Source organism: Diabrotica undecimpunctata, chromosome 5, assembly GCF_040954645.1.
Source record: "Diabrotica undecimpunctata isolate CICGRU chromosome 5, icDiaUnde3, whole genome shotgun sequence".
NCBI lineage: Eukaryota > Metazoa > Arthropoda > Insecta > Coleoptera > Chrysomelidae > Diabrotica > Diabrotica undecimpunctata.
In genome coordinates, this window is record NC_092807.1 from 107,560,603 (window position 1) to 107,584,698 (window position 24,096).

Below are 24,096 nucleotides of genomic sequence, written 5' to 3' on the forward strand. Positions count from 1 at the left end.
CTTAGGTACAAAATAACTACGTTAAATGATTAACTATCCAAAAACCTCTATTTATTGCAAATGTTCATTACCCATACTGCCATAATTTTTAAACTAACTGAACCTAAAGATAAAATTAAAATCAAAAGCTGCAAACTAGTGATTTTGTTGATATTACCGCAATAAGTTGGGATTTTGATAGTGATTAATTAGTTCGGCTATCACTTAAAGATGAGAAAATAAGTTCACGTGTTATTTAGTAGAAGGCAGCAGTATTGTAATTGTAAAATTGAGTTTTGTAAATTTTGTAAAATAAACAAACATTGCGGATTTAATAACCGTTTATATTGACATCAAAAATAGTCGATGGAGGTGATCCAATCTGCCCATCAGTACTTAGAGTACTATACAATACTAAACCATCAAAACCTGGGTAATTTTGATTAATGTTATTGTGTGGTGTTAAAAAAGATTGAAAAACTAAGCAACACATTACAATAAATAATTATTTATAATGTAAAACAAAAATACAAAGGAATTGTAATGACAGTCTTTTCAGATCGTACAATTATTGTACTTATAACACTTTCACTTCACACACTCAAACAAACAAGACACTTAAAGTTCATCGTGGTCCTCATCTTTGGAGTCAGAATCTGCATCTATTTGATCTTCTTCCGAAATACCGTCTTCGGGTAAATCTTCTTCTTCTTCAATTTGTTCGTCTAATGGCACTCCAAGTGTTTTCCTCATCATTGCTTCGATAGATTCAGCAAAATCTGCGGTTTCCTGAAGCATATAACCAGACCTAAAATAAAAAAAACAATTGATCACTATTTACAACTAGGCGAGGCATAAAGCAGTAAAGTGTCCAAAACCTACCAAACTTTTGCAGTGATATTATATAATAGTACATACTAAATATGCAAGATTAGATATTCCCAGCGGTACAGTTTTACTCACTGAGAAAGGCCCACAACTTTGGTCATTTTAAATCAGTGGTGTTCGTATCTCTGCAAAATTACACAGTTTGTCAATTTATATCTAATTTACCCATTATTTAATTAAAAGCTAATTCACATAAATATGTAGTTCTTCTGGAAAACATTTACTTATTCTTTTTGCGGTATTCAATGCCATTTTTACTTATAGTCTATTGAAATGTTACATTTTTTATGCCTTAGCGTGCATTTCTTAGGGGACACAATTTTATTTTTTTTTATGTGTTGGAAGGGTAAGTATCAGCTTAAGTTCAAGTTTGTGGGGTCACCACCATTCTCCCCCGGTCGCCATCTTGTAAAAAGGAACGAAAGAGTTTTTACGCTGTACCTCGTAAACTAGCAACCCCACAATTTTATTAGACATTATTTATAACAAATTAATTGTCTACAACTTCATTTTTATTACTTTTAATCGTAAAATGGAAAATAAAAAAGTTATAAACAAAAATAAATAAAAATAATTGAACAATTTTAGGATTTATACTCTGAAAAAATGGAAGCACCGAGCAAGAGATAACCAGCAGATTAGCACAGACAAGAACATATATTAAACAAATGAACAGGGTACTAAGGGATAGACAGATTATCAGAAATACAAAGGAGAGAATTTATACCACCTTGGTACGCAGTATAATGACCTATGGAGTAGAGAAGTGGGTAATAAATAAACGAATCTGGTCCAAAATCACAGCAACTGAAATGGAGTTCATGAGAAGAAGCTGCAGAGTAACAAAAATGGATCGCATCAGAAATGAGGAGACAAAACGAAGAATGGCAGAAGAACAATACATACTCAGCTACATCGAAGAAAAACGTTTAATTTGTGAGAAGAAAGTGAGAAGAACAGATCATACAAGGTGGATAGCAAATATTTCGGATTGGAGCCCAATAGGAAGGAGGAAAAGTGGTAGACCCCGAAGATCATGGAGAGATGAAGTGGACGAGGCCATGGAAAGACGAGACCTTAGAGATGGAGAATGGCAGACAGCTGTAAAAATCCTTGTATAGATAGATAGATAAAGATGATCCTGAACATTGGGGCTAGAAAAAGCTTCAAAAATTTTAGATACCAATCCAAACTTTCAAAACTCTAGCACCCACCGAACTTCTGAAATACATTTTTTGCACATACAAGCGAAACTGTGAAAGTATATGAGGTTCCCGACAGGTAAGCCTCAAATGCTCTGCAGTGTGCCTGAATTGTTCTGGTGATACCTGCAGTGACATCATGGAAATATTAAAATTAATCGTAAAATTCGAAGATGAATTACCCACAATGACGCCAATTCTAACTTCCGTTCTTTCGCAAACTCTCACCTTCGATACTAAATTAGATCCTGAACCGCACCCTGGACCATAAAAGAAAATGAAAAATAGTGGAAAACAACTTTTTAATTATATATTTATATCCATTATTATCTCGCCTGGAAATTGTCAGTGAATTAGGCCTAATAGGGATACCACTTAAAAAACGCTCCTCCAGACTCTACCTCATAGGTGGTAGGGAAAAGGTTGATAGTATGTCAATAAAAGTTTGATAATAAACTAATAATACCATAGGAATTTTAACAAAGTAATAAATTATATAAATAAAAAAATATATAATCAAAAACTAAGCCTAATGGTTCGATTTTATAGTATTCTTATTAGTATTCAAGGATCCGGTAACTTCGGAGCGCTGTAAAATCCAGGAAAATTAATGAAATTAAATAAATTTGTAGTAAAAATTACTCTATGAAAATCCCTCTATAATATTAGTCTGATGTCATCTTATCGTAAACTGACCAGAAAAAAAGTTGAAACAAAATTTTCTATGGGTTGCTAATTTACGAGATACAGCCCGAAAACTCTTTGCACCCGTTTTTCCAAGGCGATGGTAGGGGCACAAGGATGGCGACCCCACAAACTTTTGAACTTTAGCTTACAGTTCGCACCCCCACACATCAAAAAAATAAAATTGCGTCCTCTCAAAGATGTAATCTCAATGTAACTTTTCAATGGACTATTAATTTTCCCTGCATAATAAATTATATTAATCAATGATGGCCAATATGTAGAGAAACATCACAAATTATAAAAATTCTAAGATCAAATTTGGAAAATAATGTAATCAATAAATTGATTTACCTCAACGTGGCTGTTCTGAACATCATCACGGCCATATTTTTAGCCGTCGGATCACTGGAATCATCAAGTACTCGTTTAAGAAGTTCTTTCATCAAAGGATGTCTCGGATTTATTTCCAAAGTTTTCTTCTGGTTAAGGTAGTAAGTACGTTGTGGATCGTCAGACTTTTGATGGGCGTTGGATAAAGCCAACCTTTCCATATTTCCAGTCCAGCCGAACAGACTGGCGACCAAAGCGCAAGGTGAATCAGACAATCTTTCGGAAACGGTGGCCTTGGCAATATCATTCTTCAATGCATCATCGGCCAACCATTTGGTGAGAGGTTCGAATGTTTTCTTTAATTGCTCCAATTGTTCTTTGCCTCCTTCGGCTTCCGTTAGACTGAATCCTTCTTTGGCTACATTCTGGAACTTCTTGCCTTCGAATTCGGGAATTGCGGAGATTGCATATTCATCAACAGCTTCTACCAGGAATAGTACTTCATAACCTAAAAAATATATACATTAAGAAAAAAAATACATAACACAATTGTTTGTCTTTATTAAATAAATTCAAAATTTACCAAAGGAAGAGAAGTAAACAACGCAAACGAGGAATGAGTTTTTATCAATAAACAAAAGAAACAGGAAAATCACGGCAACCATAACACCTATTCTCCAAGGAACTGTCTTGATAAAGAACCAGATAAATAGATCAGAATTACATTTTGAATACCTAGTAAATTACAAAATTTTAAATGTATTACTGGTAGCATAGTTAATAGAAACTACAGGTATCTACTAAGTTTTGTGATTAATATATACCTATAGAAAGAAAACTTACATATTTGTTGCAGAGAATGTGGTGTTATTGAAGTGAAAACTTCTCACTTTGTGTATGAGTAAAAAACATTGAATCCACGACAGATTTTCAAGTCGCACAGCTCGAGAACCGCTAGACGGATAGAGACGTATAAGGTCTCGTTGGAAAGAGGATAAGGTACGTACAATGACAGAAAAACAAACATGGCGGCATTGCCAAAAGGACATTACATCATATCTTCGTTGTTATTGGGGCGATTGGAGCGGGTGATGCGTTCAATGAAAGGAGATGGGATAACAAATATAAATAACATTATGTGCTTACCTTTACGTAATAACCTTTCAACGAAGGGTGACTTTGAAACTTCATCTTTGGAAGACCCGGCAATGTAGAATATTTTGTCTTGCTTTGGTTTCATTCTTTTTACGTAATCCGACAAGTTGGTTAAACCGCTTCCGTTGGATGACAAAAATTTCAACAATTTGGCAAGCCTTGTACGGTTGGAAGGGTCTTCGATAGCTCCCAGTTTTATGTTGGTAGAAAATTCCTTCCAGAATTTATCATATTCGTCATCGGGAAGTTTTTTCAGCATATCAAGTACTTTTCGAATCAATTTTTTCTTAATTACCTAGTAAAAAAGTTGACTATTAGTTATATAAAGAAACAAACTATGCAATCTTCAAACTCAATTTGAAGGTAGCTAAGTACAACCTTAAATTGCAAATAAAAAAAAAATAAAAAGCCAGACACTTATAATCGCTTACCTTGATTAATTTGTGTTGTTGTAACGTCTCCCTGGATACATTCAATGGTAAATCATCAGAATCTACGATTCCTCTAACAAAACTAAGGTAAGATGGCATCATATCGTTGAATTCATCAGTGATAAAGACACGTCGGACGTACAATTTAATATTATCAGTTTTAGTTCCGTACCTAGACAGAGATATATTATTAACCTTTTAAATTCAAACAAATAACCGAAACAATGATCACACTTATTTATGGTTGCTTCAAAACCATGACAGAACAATAATTTTAGATGAAAATGAACTCAATAGTGTATGTACAACTTATGCTACAGATCTTTTCTATGATAACAGAATAGTATTCAGTATTTCCTTGTTCGATCTAATGACTAGGACTGTAGTAATCTGGAGTTGTTGAAAAATAATAAAAGTCCTGGGTACAATCAAGCCTACGAAGAAGTGGTAATATATATTGTTAAACTTCTTTACAATAACTTTATTCAAACACCAACTTGTTTACAATACTTTAACAGAATGACAACTATTAACTTCGAAAGAAGATAAAAAGAAAGTATGGGAAGAATAATTGGAAAAACTTTTACAAGATCCAATACAAGAGCCCACCATTGAAGAAAATTCAGGCCCCGAAATCCTACCAGAAGAAATAACAGCAGCCGTCAGACAAATGAAGGATGGAAAGGCACCAGAACTTGATGAAATTCCCGCAGAACTGCCAAAGCTATTAGATGCAGAATAAATAAAAATAATAACTGAAATATTAAATAAAATATACAAGGCAAAAAAATACCAGTAGAGTGGCTCAAATCGGAGTTCGTACCATTGCCCAAAAAACCAGGAGCAACAGTTTGTGAAGACTATAGGACCATAAGCCTAATGAGCGATCTGCTGAAGCTCTTTTTAAAAGTCATCCACAAAAGAATTTACCGGAAATTCGAGGAACAAATTGCGCCCAATCAGTTTGGATTTGTGAACGCCGTTGGTACGAGAGAAGCTTTATTTAGCGTGCAGATATTGTTTCAGAAATGTAGAGATGTCAGCTGAAATGTTTTTGCATGTCTGATTGACTACAAGAAGGCTTTCGATAGAGTCAGGCATGAACAAATGATGGAAGTGCTGAAGAGGACAGGGATTGACGGAAGAGACTTAAAAATAATAGCTAACCAGTAATCAGCGGTGATCCGAATAGATGGACTAATATACAGATCAGGTCAAAATCTTAATGAGAGTGAGACAGGGGTGCATAATTTCATTACTGTTATTTAATCTGTACTCGGAGAACATTTTTGAAGAGGCTCTAAAAGATATTGATGAAGGCATCTCAATAAATGGAGTCAGGCTCAATAACCTGCGGTATACAGATGATACAATGGTGTTTTCCAATACCATAGAAGGGCTACAAAACTTAATGAACAAAATAACGGAAACAAGTAGGACATATGGACTGGATGTAAATACCAGCAAAACCAAGCTAATGATCATCAGCAAGGAAAACATAACTGGAGCAAATCTGTACGTGAACAAAATGAGAATTGAACGTGTCTCACAGTACAACTACTTGGGAAGAGATTAAATGTTGCATCGGAGAGGCAAAAAGTGCATTCTTGACTATGAGCTCTGTGTTCAAGAGCCATGACCTCACCCTAGAAACAAAAATAAGGCTCCTTAAATGTTACGTGTACTCAGTGCTTCTGTACGGAGTAGAAACGTGGTCATTGAAGGCGGAAACTCTATCAAAACCTCAGACTTTTGAACTATGGTTATACAGAAGGATCCTGAAGATACCATGGACAGACAAAATCACCAATGAATAAGTACTGCGGAGGATGAACACAACCGCGGATTTGGTCAACAATCTGAAGGGCCGTAAGCTGCAGTACTTGGGACATATGAGAAATCAAGGCAGATACGAGCTACTCCAATGCATTTTGCAAGGTAAAATTGAAGGAAAGAGCCTCAAGACGAAGAAGAATATCCTGGCTTGCTAACCTGAGAGCATGGTATAGAAAGACCTCAACACAGCTATTTCGTATAGCAACCAACAAAGTCATCATAGCCAGAATGATCGCCAACGTTCGGAACGGACAGTCACCCTAAGAAGAAGAACTTCGAAAACTCAAATACGAGTACTACTGTTATTAAACTGTCAACTTCCTGCGTGTATACACATTTTCTGATGTTCCAGACATTACTATGGGATTTTTTGATGACATCTCGAACAGTAAGTTTCGGATAAAGTCCTTTCTTACGTTTGGGTTTGTATAATCATACTGAATCACTCCTTTCGAAAGTTGTCCCAGTTGCATGCATGTCGAGCCTGGCCTTGGCTTTAGCACTCCGAAGCTTCAAACTCTTTTTACTAGCAAATTCGTAGACTTTTTCCAATTTTTTTTCAAATTTTCGATGTACGTCAGGGATGAACGTTCATCTTAGCAGGGAGGTAATCTTCCGAAAAAAAAAAAGATCTTGAAGGAACTTATTTTCTCTTCCGTTGATTATCATCGATGAAGAATAACCGGTTGCTTCATGTTCGGAACTCCTATAGGCTTCAAATCCATCCAAATGGTAGGGTTCTTACACCCGTACCATGAACAAAAATTTTTTAATGTGTTTTTTAACTTTTAAATGAAAATTTTATATTTTTCCAAATATTAGATCCCTCTTTAGTAGTGGTACTTTATAATAAACTTGACCATAACTCTGAGGATGACTTTGTAGGCCGAAAGCGCTGAGCTAGCAATTAATTTTTTTACATACTTCAAATACTTTTCTTTTGCATTCTTTCATTTATCATAAGTGTGTACAAAAACATGTCAGTCTTTTGTAAAGTACTACCGGTTAATTCATTTTCATATATGTCACCGCAGTAGAGGTTATACAATAAAGAAGACAGCGGTGAAACCTGTGGAACTCTTTGTTGCATTGATAAAGATTGGGAATATGTTCCATTAATTTTGACCATTCACGTGCATCGTTTTAAAAAAATCACCAACAATCAATAGTAGCGAAGAGAGCAGTTCTTTATGCCAAACTATTCTTCTTGATTTAATTGTTTTTGCGGTATTTTTGGTGTATTCTGATATTTCGAGGGCTGAGAACCATAGGGTTCCAAGCGACAGTTTGTACAAAACTCGTTTTTTAACAGAAATCTATTGTTTTTTAAATTCTGCATATAATGGTATTGAAAGTTCTGCGATTCGTTGACAGATAGCGCCACAATCAAGTGAAATCTAGTTCCAAGCGCACGAAATGGTTTAAAGTTAGAACCATATGGTTCCATGTACTATAGTGAGAGTATTGGTGAAAGTTACATGTGAGTTTTATCAGTTAAAATTATCATTTTCTTGTTTACAATGTCCTCTGTGACCGAAAATGAATCTTGGGAGGATTATTGTAGCTCCAGTTCTGAATATATTCCAGAAAAAGCCCATATATACTGTGCATTTACAGAAGAGTGATTCGGGCACACTACACTCTGATAAAAGAGGGAAAGGGACCAAAGATCGCATTTAAAGCAAAGAAATCTAGACCCAACAGTTAACGTACAAAAAATGTATGAATTGTACATTAAAATGTACAATGCAAACAATATACCTCCACAAAAGCTGTCGTTGTATAGACACATTTTTAATTTTGAGCATAATCTAGAGTCTTGCAACCGAAAACGGATAGGTGTGACGTCTGCGAAGACTATAGATTGGTCAAAAAAGAGAAGAGGGTGCAGGCAGAAGAGCAACAAGCATATAATTCCCATATTAGAAAGAAATTGATAATGCGCCAAGAACGTGAAAATAACAAAAAAACAGAGAACTCAAACTGTGCCATTATATGTTTTGATCTGGAAAATGTCATAAATCTACCTAAATCTGAAGTCTATGTGCTGTTTTACAAACAGAAATTAAACGTATACAATCTGACAGCTCAGTTCTGCTGATTCAGAAGTTTACTGTGCAGTATGGCCAGAAACATTATGTGGGAGATCAGGCAATGATTTGTCTAGTGCCCTTATACAAATTTTAGAGAAAGTAGTTTTAAAACATCCAGAAATAAATGAGATAATCACGTGGAGTGATAGTTGTGTTCCTCAGAACAGGAATTCCCTGATTTCAGTAGCAATCACTGACTGCCTTAACAGACATCCTAATATCCAAATGACAACTATGAAATACTCCATACCTGGTCATTCGTGCATACAGGTTGTCGATAATATCCACTCTCGCATAGAAAAAGCTATGAAGGTTACCAATATTTGGTCTCCACTAGCATTTATTAGACTATTGTTAAAAGTCAACAAACGAAAGCCATTCTGTGTGATTAATATGAAACCAATACACTTTAAAAACTTCAAAAAAACAGCATCATTATACCAATATAATAAAATACCTTACACTAAAGTATGTCAACTACGTTTTGTGCAAGGAGACATGTTTACTTTTCAGTATAAGCTGAATGATCACAGCGCCGAATTTTCTACAGTCAATGTTAGTAAAGTTACCAGCAGTATTAGGAAGAGACAGAGAGTGGTTCCCATAAATAATTCCACTGCTAACTTTGTAGTAGCTTCGGCCGATAACACAAAACCCAAATCTCTGACTGCGAAAAAGCTTGAGCATATTGAGTTTGCGTATAAATGGATGTCACTGGAAGATCAGAATTACATGAAATGTTTGATTTCTGAAACGAAGCAGTTTATAAAAATAAAAGTTTTCTACTCTTCGTTAATTTTCTTCTTCCTTTGATCCTTCCAACGTCATGGTATAGGCTATTATTGTTAAAGGCAATAAAGTCTACAATGATGACATAATATGTCATAATATGACATTTTTAAAACTTTAGATTTATTTAGGGACACAAAGTTCCAAGTACAGCTGTTACAGTGCCCTAAGGTTCCAAGTACAAGTGTAACATTTTGAAAAAACCATGAAACTTGCATTTTATATCACAACGACAGCATTGTTTTAAGAATCACTGTATTACCAAATCCTTAAAAAATAATATATAACATATCTGACAAAGTACAATATTGTTAAAACCGTTTTATTTGACAGCAAACTTTAAAATTCGTCTCCTGAAAATTTTTGTAAATGTCGCTTGGAACCCTATGGTTTTCAGCCCTCGATTTGTAGGGTGATATTTCATATGTGTATCTTCAATATCCAATTCTACTGATGATATGACACATGCGAAAGTTGTGCTGTGTGATTTATTTGGTGTTGAATGTTTTTGGTTAGAGTTTGTTTCTTTGTATTCTTTGATATTTTTTGACTGGACTAATGATTTCAGCTGATAATTCTTAATTTGTTGTTATAAAAAAAATTAGTTATAGTTTTGCTTCATGATGTATTTCATTTGTAGTGTATAGCTGTGTGAGTTGTTCATTAAATTTGTTGTTGTTCAAAATATTTGAATTTTTTGTTCATCGTTTCTTTGAGCAGTTTCTATGGGACAGAGCTAGAAGTACAGATATACGATGTAGATGCAAGGTGAAGAACATCAAGAAATGGGTAAGAAATAAAATAGTAAAATTGAACTATCACATAAACCGAATGACAAAAAATAGAGTAGTAAAGACAGCAAGAGACCGTTCCCCAATAGGAAGACGATCAGTAGGAAGACCACGAAAACGATGGAACGACAACTTACTGGAGGCACATGTCTACTTAAAAAGAAGAAGAATTTGTTGTTGAAATAGTTCTGTGTCTTTTTTACTGGGTTTGCTAATGCGATGCTCTGTGACGTCGTTTTTCTTTTCCTCTGGCTTTTTTCAACACTCCGTTGTGCTCTATTATGTTTTTTGACTAGTATTTCTATCTTTTTACTAATACTAATTAACTTTAAATCGATTTTTAATTATTATCGTTAGCTAATTACAGAACATATAGATAAATTTACTTTAAATGCGAAATGGTTTAATTGTTAAAAAACAGATATACATGATTCGATTGGTTAGGCACTAGATGTGGTTATATGCCAACATTTGGATGACGCAATATGTTGGTTTTCTTTGAAAATAATCACGTGCCTACAATTTTTTTGTGACTATCTAGTGCATATATTAGAAAGAAATGGGATACTAAAAAAGGCCATGAGAAGAACTATACAATGTCATAATAAATATAAATAAATGTGTGAATTAATCTAACCGTGAGCATAACTTTGTAACCATGCAATACAAGGATAAATCACTACTTACCTATTAAAGCTTTCTGATGGCTGCACATTAGGAACATATAACAAAGCTTTGAATGTAACTTCTCCTTCAGCAACGAAATGAATTTTGGTAAGTGGATCTTTGGTATCTTTGGTCAGTGCCTGATAAAATTCATTATATTCCGCATCCTCAACCTACAGAAAAAGACGAAAGTGTATTAATATCAGCGGCCTGTAAAAATAATATGAAAAGTCATCCTAAAACATCATTCTCTGATTTCACCAACATGCACTACCTTACTGTCTCCAACCTATTCTTCTTCAGTCTATTGTTCCCTACAAAAATTTGACAATCAGCAACTCTTTACATAAGAAACAAGAGGATAACTTGGAAGTATTGGCAGATTTGTTCAACGCGGTGTACGATGCGGGAATAATACCGCAAGAGTGACTGAAGTCAGCGTTTATAACCATCCCTAAAAAGCAAGCAGCAAAAAAGTGCTTTAACTATCGAACACTGAACATCATGAGTCTTTATGATACTTTAAAAGTACTGCTTAAGGTACTATTACCGTAGAATACTAAAAAATGATACACCTTCGACAATTTTTTTGGTATCTTAGCTATTATATATAGCAATCAAACTTATTTTTATATATTATTATATAACTTTTAAAGGTTATAATTGTTTTCTTTTTTTTTTTTAATGGTTACTGTATTTTAAATAGGACGCCAAAATTTTTTCGTCCAACAATTACTGCTCTTTGGCGGACAGTTAATCTCTGTAAAGGCAAATCTGAAATATACAATTTGAGAGAGGTTTCAAAAAAGAAGTGTCCATACGTGATAGTTTACCAGAAAAATAAATTAAAAACAAAACAAAATGGCGGACACTTGCAAAACTGTTCAAAAATTTACCTTTTTTTCGACTTTTTTCAGTCACAAAAATGTTATTTTTTTTTTATAAAATTGTAGTAAACTATCATAGATAAAACAAAAACACACAAAATGCATCAAAGTTCATTAAAATCGACCGACTAGATCCGGAGATAACGATCCGCCAGTTTTAAAAACGTAGTTTTTCTTAAAATCTTTAATTTCCGTATCTAGTAGGCGGATTTTAATAAACCTTGACGCATTTTGTTTGTTTTGTGTTTCTCTATGATAGTTTACCACAGTTTGACCAAAAAAAATTATAATAAAATTTTTGTGGCTGAAAAAAGTTGAAAAAAACGTCAATTTTTGAACAATTATTTTGTTTCTTTTTAAGAATTTTCAATTTTTCTGGTAAACTATCACGAAAAGGCACTTCTTTTTTAAATACTTCTCGAAGATCCAAAAAAAAATTGTTGAAAAGGTGACACATATTAGCATTCTAGATCTTTTTTTTTTTCTCTGAGGGTGGAAATTTTTAAAAACCCCACCAGTTTAACCCATCTCTAGGGATGGCTCGCGTGTGTTGTACTCAGAGTAGAGGAGTACATCCGAGCCCATTTCCCTTAGAAGAAGGAGGTCCTGCAAACAGATGCCTTCCTGTCATCCCGCCTATCAACAAAACCACCCTCTCCTACTTGTTTGCAGTTGACTGTACAATATTCCTTTCTCTCCTTACTTGCCGTCATCTTCACGATCATCTCTCTCACAGTTACAGGGTTCATACCTATTTCTCTATACATTCTGTTTCTCTCCAGTGTCCATCTATTACACTCCAGCATTGTGTGAGTAACAGTGTCAAGAGTATTCACAATATAGCCATTTATCTGTATCTGTCTTTCTGAATCTATGAAGATATATCCTAAAACACCCATGTCCTGTGAGCACTTGTGTCAGCAAGTAATCCAGTCGCCTGTGACCATAGTCCACCCAGTCCCTTAGGCTCAGGATCAGCATCTTGGTCCACTGAGTAACATCTTCTGTGTTGTTCCACTCTTCTTGCCATCTTTCTATTGATCTTTCTCTTTCTTCTTTGTTTATGGCTGCTGTCAAATATTTTCTTCTCTCATAGAGATGTCTCCTTTCTACTGATAATACATGCAGATACAGTCCTATAGGCGCATGCTCCACGCAACAGACTTGTTCTGTCTACTCGTACCATGAGCCCTTTTTCGGTTGCCTTAGCATTCTAGATCTAGATGGTAATAGTAGCTTAAAGTAATATATAAGAGAATAGATCAAAAGTTAGAGGAAAATATGTGAGATGCAGTTCGGGATCCGAAATGGAATGGGTACTCGAGAAGGACTATTTGCCATCACCATACTGATTCAGCGATGTTGTGATGTAAACGTTGACCTACACTTGTGCTTTGTTGACTGCGAAAAAGCTTTCGATAAAGTAAGACATGAAAAACTAATATCATTACTTTTAAATAAGAACATTGACACTAAAATTATAAAAATAATCCAAATATCATATTGGAACCAAAGTGCCATAGTTCAAATTGATGGACGACAGTCAGAAGAAATAAGATCTGTAGAGGAGTTAAACTTTAATAACATCAAAGTGGGAGTTACCGTTAACGGAAAATTAATTAACAACTTACGAAATGTAGATGACACTGTTATCATTGTAAAGAGCAAAGAAGACATACATCTAATCGAAATTTAAGTATGAATAGTGCTGAGATGAAAATTACTGTAACGCTAAAAACGAAATATATGCTAATTACGGAAGGACCATAAAATATACACTACATATTGAGAATAAATGGTAATGTGTTAGAACAAGTAGAAAAATATCAGTACTTTGATCAATGATCCCACTGCAGAAATAAACAGGCGAATAGAGCTTGCTAGATCAGCATTTATATGAATGAAGCAACTCCTGTATATAACAATTACCTATGTGTTTTTGTAGCTCTATATTTGAATTTATGAATCCATACTACGAGTTTTTATTATTAAATGCATTTGGTTTCAACTAGAACTCTTGTTTTAATATTTTTGTAGTCATATGAAGATATTTTTTGTGTCTAGCAATATATGTTTAAAAAACTAGTTACCTCAGTTGGTTTTCTGGTCCAAATCGGTTTGCTGTCATTCAACAACTCCCAATCCCAAACGGTCTTTTCCACTTTTTTAGTCTTAGGTTTATCTTCTTCTTTTTCTTCCTCTACTGCCGCATCATCTTCATCGGCTGACGGAGATGTTTCTTCAGAAGCATCGTCATCTAAAGGTTCTTCAACTGTTTCAGTGTGACTAGTCCATAAGTAAATTGGGAAATTGATGAATTGGGAATATTTTTTAACAAGATTGCGAATATTATCGTGGTCCAAGAAATCTCTGGCTTCTGATTTCAGTTCCAAACTTACAGTTGTTCCTAAAATTAGATAGCTACTTAAGTCGCTTAACTTTGGTTCTGAAACTATTTTCTTGTAACATTTCGATATTATCTACTATATTTGATAGGAGGAAAACACAATTTTAATTGAAAATACTCTATATTACTCAATCAATATAGTAGATATACCATGCGGTCCATATGTATGGAATAAATTCATTTTTAGCGTTATTGTGTACTATCTGAAAAAAAACCTGAAACAGGTCGATTTTTATTCTTAAATTGACAATTTACAGTATGAAAATATTATCCCCTTTTAGCACTCCCTTTGAATTATAAGCACCCCCTCGAACATTTTAAATGACAAAGAGGGTCGTGTGGCACCTTGTTAGAAAGGGATTTTAGTCCTCTGTTCAACAATATAAAGTTTTTTGAGTTGAGTGCAATCATAACGGAGAAAATTGATTTTTACAATTAAATTAAATGTTCAACTTGAGCACCATTATTCACTTCTTGACAATAACTGAGGCGATTTTGGAATTCTCGTACAACATTTTGTATGACCTCGGGGGTTATTTTGTTAGTTTCTTCCGTTATCCTAACTTTTAAATCAGCAATATTGCCTGGTCTATTAAAATATACTTTAGAAATAATCAGGTATTTTCGTATCTGTTTTCCTAAACATTAGGGAAAAAACTTTGAAGATAATAATATTAGCCAAAAAGCCAAATAAACAAATGATATGAATCTAGTAGGTTGCTGTCATTTAGGTATTTAAAGTTACTAAAAGACGTCAGTATATTTGTGCGCGTATTAAATTTAATTATGGCTCATTTGTCCGAGACTCGAAAGAAGTTTCGCAGTCTACAGTAAGAAAAATTGAAAAGAAGTTTCGTTATACTGGACATGTAAAAAATATTGAAAAACTAGGTAGAAATGTTAAATTTACTGATGAAAAACAGTTGTACTTCTAGAGATTGAGGAAAATCCACGTAAGAAAACTCGAAAACTGGCCGCTGTCAATGATGTAAGCAAATCATCTATTTTGAGAGTTTTGCATAAAGAAAAATACCACCCGTACAAAGTTCAGTTGGTTCTGGAGTTAAATGAAGATTATCCCGATAGAAGAACAAGAGTTCTGTAAAATAATGATGGACAGAATGAACGCAGGTTTGCAGTTCATAAACAAAATAGTTTTTTCTAATGAAGCGACGTTTCATTTAAACGAAACGGTTAACAAACTCAGAGTAAATCCTCACTTAGTGTATGAGACTCACGCAATATCCTACGAAAATTAACATAACATTCGAGCTGGTATAATTAACAATAAAATTATTGGTCCTTATTTTTTTGAGGGCACAGTTGATGGTGAGGTTTATCTAGATTTTTTGATTAACTTTTTAGTGCCTACATTACGAAGATTTTTTCCTGGTGTCAATCATCCAAATAAGATAGATCGATATATTTACTACCAACAAGACAGAGCTCTTCCGCATTTTGCACGTATAGTTAGAAATTATTTAAACGAGGTTTTTCCCAATAGGTGGATTGGAAGACGTGAAACGATCGAATGGCCGGCTAGATCCCCGATTTGACTCCTCTCGATCACTTCTTATGGGGTTATTTAAAATCTAAAGTATATTTAATAGACCAAACAGTATTGCTGATTTAAAAGTTAGGATAACGGAAGAAATTAACAAAATAACCCCCGAGGTCGTACAAAATGTTGTGCGAGAATTCCAAAATTGCCTCGGCTATTGTCAAGAAGTGAACGGTGGTCATTTTGAACATTTAATTTAATTAAAAATTACATTGAAAAATACATTCTAAATATTATGTGATATTATTATCTTTATTCAACCTAAAGTTTTGTGAAAGAGACATTATCAAAATTTAACATCTTCAAAATCAATTTCTCAGTTATGATTACATCAAACTTAAAAAACTTTATATTTCTGAACAGAGGACTAAAGTTGCTTTCTAACAAGGTGCCACACGACCGCCTTTGTTATTTAAAATTTTCGAGGGGGTGATTATAATTCAAAGGGGTGCTAGAAGGGGATAATATTTTCATATTGTAAATTGTCAATTTAAGAATAAAAATCGACCTGTTTTAGGTTTTTTTCAGATAGTACATAATAACGGCAAAAATGAATTTATTCCATACATATGGACCGCATGGTAGAATTTTTCATACAAGAGCAATGTTACGTCACGATTTATACAAACTGACGTAACTTGTATTTAAAATTTTCTTAACACAACTAAAAATACGATACCCTTAAGAAGCTTCTTGATCATTTATAGACGTGAACATGCTATTATAACAAGAAAAATGTAATCGTGATTAAATTGAGAATTTTAGAAATTATATTGATTAAATATCCAAAAACATTTTTTATGAAGAATAATATAAATTTTATGAAACAATTGTCTAAGTTTCGTACTACAAAAATACTAATTTTAATTAAATAAGTTAGAAAATCCTATGCCACTGATACGGGTATAGTTCAAACCTCATTGACATTTCATTGTATGGCAAAAATGTTTAAAGTGTTGTCAACAATTTTTAATCTTAATAGTAGGAATTTTGTTTGTTTGCTTTGAGAAATTTTGCTTCAATTTACCATTGAGAAATGAATAAAGAATAAATAGTTTCTACACCGATTTGAAGAGCAGTTATTAAAGTACAACCTTTGATAATAATTATTATGGACAAGTTAATATATTTAACTCTCTTGGAAATATTTAAATAGAAAATGTTTTACATGCATGCTAATAAAAAATAAAATGAAATAACCATGTAAAATTTTGTACATATCAATGAAAATATTTCTTTTTTAAAAATAAGACACCTCGTGTGTATTTCATAGACTATTTAGCTAGCAATATGGATACAGAGTGCTACATCTTGTTACGAAAGTACCCTTAATTAAAAAGTTTAAGATACCCTGTTTTATGTCAATTAGTCAGCCATAGTTCTTTCTGTCAATAAACAAGTTAGTTGAATCCACATGCGTCTTATTTATTAGTACTAATAAATATACATTTATACTATTGAATTTATAACAAAAATGTTTCAAAAAATTTTGTAGTGTAGGAGTGACTAACCACCCAAAAGACGGGCGTAACTCACTCTAATTACAATTTGCTTCGATGACTCTGTATAAAAAGTAGCTAAATAAACAAAGAAAAACATACCCCTTTTTAAAGAGTCTCCTCTTGGATCATCTACGATGCTGAAGGATGCTGAATCCGATTCCCAAATGTATTGTTTGTCGTCGTTATGTTTGCTGGTTACGATAACTCTATCAGCAACCAAGAACGCCGAGTAAAATCCAACACCAAACTGACCGATCATGTCATTCATATCTTGTGAGGAATCAGCATTTTGCATTTTACTTAAAAATTCTGCTGTGCCAGATTTTGCGATAGTTCCTAAATTATTAACGAGATCTTGTTTGGTCATTCCTATACCAGTATCTGTTATGTGCAGCATGCCAGATTCTTTGTCTGCTTTTATTCGAATATTCATCTCCGGTTGGCTGTCCAGTACACTCTTCTCTGTTAATGACAGCATTCGAATTTTGTCCAAAGCGTCAGAAGCATTGGAAATCAATTCTCTAAGGAAAATCTAGAAAATAATAGTATATAATAATATAAGATTCCTTAACATACAAAAAAAAACAAAGAGCTTCTACAATCCCTATTAACAACTCTGACAGCCCCTTAAATGCTCCTATCACTCTTCGAAAGTTAGAATTGCCTCTGTCAAATCTAAAAAACGCATCTGAAGGACCAGATGATATTCAACAACCTTCATAAAAAACTTACCATTCGAAGCCAAATTAATTATGTTAGATTTATTTAATGCCTGTTTCCTAAATCATGAATTCCCAGACCTCTGGCGCCAAGCAATAATCATTCCCATTTGTAAATCAAACAAACCAAAAGACAACCCTACCTCTTAACGACCTATCTCTCTTACACGTTGCATGTGTAAGATCCTTTTAAGTATTAATTTGAGATAAATAAAATTAATTACATAAATAATATAATGATTACTTCATGAATAACGAAGATGCTGTGTAGTGCCTCTTTGGTAGTAGCCTTGTTTGTTTTTTCTATCTTAATGTATTCGTTATATCCTCTCGTTTCATTTTCTTCATGTTAAGATTCAATCAGTTGTTTATTTTGTACTCAGCCAGATGCCTTCTTCAAGTCAATAAATCAAAATTTGTCTTGTCAAAATGTAAATCTATTTTCATGCATAGTGGCGTCTGATGTTTCGTCTGCAACTATACATTCATTAATAATGAAGATGTTGTGTAGTGCCCTTTTGGTAGAGTCCTTGTTTGTTTTTTCTATCTTAATATAATCGATATATCCTTCATTTAACGCATCACACGCTCCAATTGGACCAATAACAACGGAGATATGATGTAATGCCGTTTTGGCAACAGTCATGTTTGTGTTTTCCCGTCACTGTACTAGTTATTCTCTCCCCTTTCCAAAGGAACCGCATACGTCATAATCTGTCGAGCAGTGTGATTTTGCGACTAGTTTGCGTAGCGGTAATGGTCACTGGTCGCAATAATGTCGCGTATTCAATGTTTTTTTCCCCATCCAAAAAGTACACAACGTAGCTAAAGAAGTATAAATAACAATTTCTCTATGTACTCGCTTCCGAAATGGTTTTTGAGGATTTATGATCCACATTAGACAACAATTTTGAAAATAACCAAAAACAAATAGCAATATTTTTTGATACAACCCAAGCTTTCAACAGAGCAAGGAAGCACTGTATTCTACAAACATTAAAAAACAATGGAATTCAAGGTCACATACATCAATTCAAATTAGAATAAATGGTGTTACAAGATATTAGACAATGGAATTTTTCATAAATGTTCGATTCTTAGTCTGACTATATTCTTAATTGCTTTCAATAGTATTATGGATGTAATTAAAGCACTCATTAAAACTAGTATTTACGGAGATGACACTGTTCTTTATACTAAATTAATGAAAGCAACAAAAATTATACAAAGTTTCCTAAACCCATTTCAAAATTTGACGCCGAAAACGGGATTTACTTTTTCTACTGAAAAAACATGTATTTGGTATTAAATAATTTACTTTTAGAAATTAGCTTTCTAGGTTGAACTTTTGAGAGAACTTTAAACTGGGATTCGCATATAAATAAACTACATCATTCCTGTCAAAATACATAGCTTAAATATACTCAAAATATTATCTGAATATAAAATATTAATTATTCTTTATAAATTACTCATTAGAACTAAAATCGATTATGGTTGTATATGTTATGATGCTGTTTGCAAACCCACTTTAAAAAACTAAATAGTATTCAATCTACAGCTACTAGTCCGGTTAGTAGTATGCAAGTTCTAATTGGAGAACTACCATTACATATAAGACAACAGCAAGTATCTTTGAACTATATTGCAAAGATATCATCCCAGAAACAGCATCCTTTATTCTTCCAAATCTGCAACCCTGGTCTTCCTTCTAACAAAAGACTAAAAGCTCACAACTTTCGATAGGAATCAACTCAATGTATCCCTAAATATAAATGCAAACTTTCCTCCATGGACAAGCCACCAATTAGCTATTGATTTAACACTTACAAAATGTCCCAAATCAACTACAAATTCCACAATAATTAAACATATATTCGTGTAAATTCCTAACCATTCATTAAATGGAAATCATTGAGAAAAATTAAGTACAAAAGTAAATGTAATCTGTCAAAAAATAAATGCTGTCATGGATAATCTGAAGAACAGAAGAAACCAAGTTAATATTAACTGTAAGAATTGTCCCCATACTGTCTTAACACACAAATACAACAAAATATCCACTACCAATCTGCTCCAGATTCTGTGATCCACTGACTGTTAAACATATCTTGCTTGACTGTCAGCAATTCATGGAAGAAAGAAAATCCCACAGAATCACAGATGATGATCTCAAAACAGTTCTCACCAAAACAATCTCAACAATGTTAACCTATTTAAAACACATTAAGTTATACAAATCTATTTAAAGTAATATTTCTGGTGTTTGCTGTATCCACTGAAAATGCTGTTTGGTTGATGTGGTTTTGTGTTTAAATAAAAAAAATAATATAAAATAGTAGAAATTTCAAGTTGTCAATTTGTAGAACTTACTTCTTTGTTTCTATATAAAGAGTTTATAATTAGCTTCATCATTCTATTGACTTCAGTTTGAAAAGCAAATTTTTCAGACTTTTCTCGCAACTCCTTAAGTTGGGCAACATTGAGTCCATCCAATTTGATTGCCTCTTCTTCTCTTTTAACGACTTCATCATCTATTAAACAAAAAATTGGACTTTATTAAAATTTTTTGTATTATTAAAAAAATTTGTATACAAAGAGTAGGGATATAATAATAACAATAATAGTATTAATTCAATAAAAAAGAAAAAAATAATAATACACAATTACATATATAACAATAATGTTTTTATTTAGCGTATGGAATTTAACAGTATGTATAATTTATACACATATACAAATAATAAAATAAAATGAAACTAAATACTCCAGTTGTCAAAGACGAAAATGCCACTGAACCTCTAAAAATTGTACGAACAAGCTGAATTTTGCTAAGAATGTCAGTTTTGGGAACCCCAAAAAAGATGCAGAAAAAAGTTTACCACTTTTATCCCCCGGCTTTTCCCTAAAACCCCGCTTCATAACAGAGAAAAAAGGGAAAAAATTTATTTACCAAGAATCTGTATGCCGTAGAAAAAATGTTCCAGATAAAAATATAGCTAAGATAATTTTGAACAAAAATGTTCATTAGCATTTTTTCTGTAGAATAAACCATTCTCTTAAAATCAACACTTGAACGCAATATCTAAATATTTTTGTTATCTTTGAAAATTTGACAGCTATCTGTCACAAGAGATAAATGACATGAATATACAAACACATTAGAAGGGTTTTGGGGTTCTTATAAATCAAAACTTAATCAACAACACTGCAAACTTTTAAACCTGTCTCTGTGTTTTAAACACAGAATTACAACTGTGAAAAGCAGCGGCAATCCCCCCCCCCCCCCAGGACCCTATTCCGACACTGTTACTCACACATTTTAAGGGCTCAAAATGGAGGTAACATCATAAAAAATTTCGGTGACCAACCAAAACCCCCCCCCCCAGAGCCAAATTCTAGGTGCGCTACTGGTGAAAAGACTCATGAAATGTTTGTAATTGTCGAGTTGTATGAGATGGTACGAACAGATTAATTTTAGAGAGCAGGTCAGAACAATTACATCTACTGTTCACAATGTTAAACAGTAATGTAAGATCTATTCCTATGAATTTCAAGTGAAGTGATATTAGTTGTAATTCCATATATACTTAAATAGTTGCAATAGGCATGCAATTTATGAGCAACATATCTCAGAAAGTTATTTTGAATCCTATCCAGTTTTATTTTGTGTGTTAAATAATCGGGGCTCTGCACTGAGGAGCAAAAATCTAGATAGGACCTAACAAGAGAACAATAGAGACATGTAATTATAATAAATCTTACAGCCTATTTCAATATACAACTTTGTTAAAGTTTTTGCTTTAGTGGCCTGCATTGATGAAATCATGGATGGAGATGCCAAAGCAAAGATAATCAACATTTATACAGATAGTCATCGGCTATTCTAGCAGTGAAGAATCCACTCACTAAATCTAAACTAGTGAGGAACTGCAATGATTTCATAAACAACCAAGGGGTGCATGGGAACGAAGGAGCTGATTGGTTGGTAAAACATGGCTCGAGAGAAACCTCTGTTGGCCCAGAACCATTATGGTTATGAACCTACAAGGATCTGATAATCCCCTTAATAAAAGATATAATAAGTCCTAGGCTGAATAATAACTAAGACTGACTATCTGCACATGAAAACCTATTCATAAGATTCTTTTGAATATGTGAAGACAAACAAATCTAGCCAAACCTTACTGAGTGACTGCACTGAGGACCATTTATGTATGATACTCAGTATGAACCTATTAAAATGTCATCTATTTACTTAGATGAAAGAGAGTTACTGACTAAAATAATGAAATTCCAAAAACAGCTTATAATACACAAGTTTATAAACAGCAAGGCAAAACACTAGTAATTGTTAATAAAAGACACTAGGTACAAAAATTCCATATAAAAAATAGTAAAGTTTGGATGGGCACAAGCGGGCACACTACAAACATTTCTGACACAGCCTGCAAAACAGTAATTACCAGGTTCATACAACAAAATATATTGCAAATATGAAAAAATCAGATTCATTTAAAAAAGGTTCAGTTTTTTTAAATAATTGTACCTACAAAATACATATTGGCAACTACTAAATATCTTGTGAACAAAGGACAGGACAGTATTATTGATCAAACATATATTCATAAAACTAGAATATCATTGTTTATGTACATAAAACAGTAGATACATATTAATAAAACATGTTGGAAGAAGTACAATCAGAGGTTGAAAAAATTATTCCCTTCAATGTTTGCTTTGTTGAGAAATATCTTCTGGGAAGATCAAATATTAAAATTGAAAAACCTTTAGGTTTGGGTAAGTTGAACCATGAAGTTGAACTTGTACCTAATACTTGCATTGCAAAACATAATGTATATTACAGCACCAATCATCACTGGAAAATTTTATACAAATACATCCAAACAAGATGAGGAAAGTCATGAAAGTATCAAGAAATACATGGAAAAACTAATTGTAATGGGTCCAAAAGAAAAGTATGCCAGGCCTTGTACTAAAAATCAAAAGTATAAGTAAAAAATATTCTAAATTATCACAGCATTCACGAATTTTATTTATAGATATGGATGGTACCATAATATCAAATTCACTGAACAGGGTAAACAAAATAAAAGACTGAATTTCCACAAAAATACAAATATATTAATAACAGAACATCTAATGAACTATGCAAAAATCCGGGAATAAGAATATTCTTACCTGTTCGAGATCCTTCCCTGCTAGCTCCAATATCTAATTCAATGGTTTCTACAGATGGTTCTCCGATTTCATCGCCCCTTACAGTACCTATAATTTTTTCATAAATATTCAGATAATAAAATAATATAAGATAAACTTACCAATTAAGACAAATAAACCAATGGTTAATAATAAAAACTGCTTCATTTTGCAGCCCTGTTTTTAAATTTTAGTTCATCAAGCAAAAAATATTACAAATACCGGCTCGGAGTTTTTGGTAGGTGATGAGACAAATTGAATTCACCAAAACCACTTCACATTCACTGAATAAAAATCTAAATGTCAAATAGTTTTAATTGTGGAAGAATACCTCCAATCAAAACCTACCACGATAAGTGTCATAGGACGTAAACCAATAAGAAGTCTACAGACAAACTCATGTCCAAATGGCTGCCTGGTATTGGTTAGAAAAGATTTATGTATTGCGGGAAAGTACAAAATTAAGAAGCATCAAGAAGATGAAATAGTTCTGGGATAGACAAAATAATATTTATGCTCTTAATTTGTTACTTTACAATCTAATCTAGAAAGATAATATTAATAAACAAATAGCCATTCTAAACATGATTATTCGGGTATAACATTTTGGATTTCTTTAATAAAATATGTACAGGGTAAGTCACAGTAAGGAGTGAGGCAACAAATTGTAACAAATATCAAAGAATATAGTCTAGATTCTTTGCAAATATGTTCAGGAACCAAATATCAAAAATAAACCTACTTGGTATAATACCTATAGGTCTGAACTACAGGGTGTTAAATTTCTTAACATAAAATACATTGTTGTTCTTAAATCAGCTATTTGTCTAGATCTAGATATATGTGCCTGAAATTTTATTGTTGTACTTATAGCTCTTTTTAATAAGGATTCATGAGAATATATTATTATAGTCTATATAAATTGCATTTGACTATAAGTTCCACACATTCGC

The 24,096-nt window shown here is 33.1% G+C and overlaps 1 protein-coding gene across 1 annotated transcript; it reads right to left on the bottom strand.

Annotated features, from left to right (window-relative positions):
- Positions 1-465: 465 nt before the first annotated feature.
- On the bottom strand, positions 466-23,458 carry Gp93 (heat shock protein 90 Gp93). The gene is made up of 10 exons (XM_072532531.1): positions 23,266-23,458; positions 23,126-23,212; positions 20,297-20,457; positions 17,304-17,736; positions 13,825-14,141; positions 10,869-11,020; positions 4,673-4,844; positions 4,233-4,536; positions 3,108-3,594; positions 466-787 (listed from the first exon to the last, which is right to left on the bottom strand). The coding sequence occupies exons 1-10, from the start codon at positions 23,309-23,311 to the stop codon at positions 598-600; spliced, it is 2,349 nt and encodes a 782-aa protein (XP_072388632.1). The 5' UTR covers positions 23,312-23,458; the 3' UTR covers positions 466-597.
- Between the last annotated feature and the right edge of the window lie 638 nt (positions 23,459-24,096).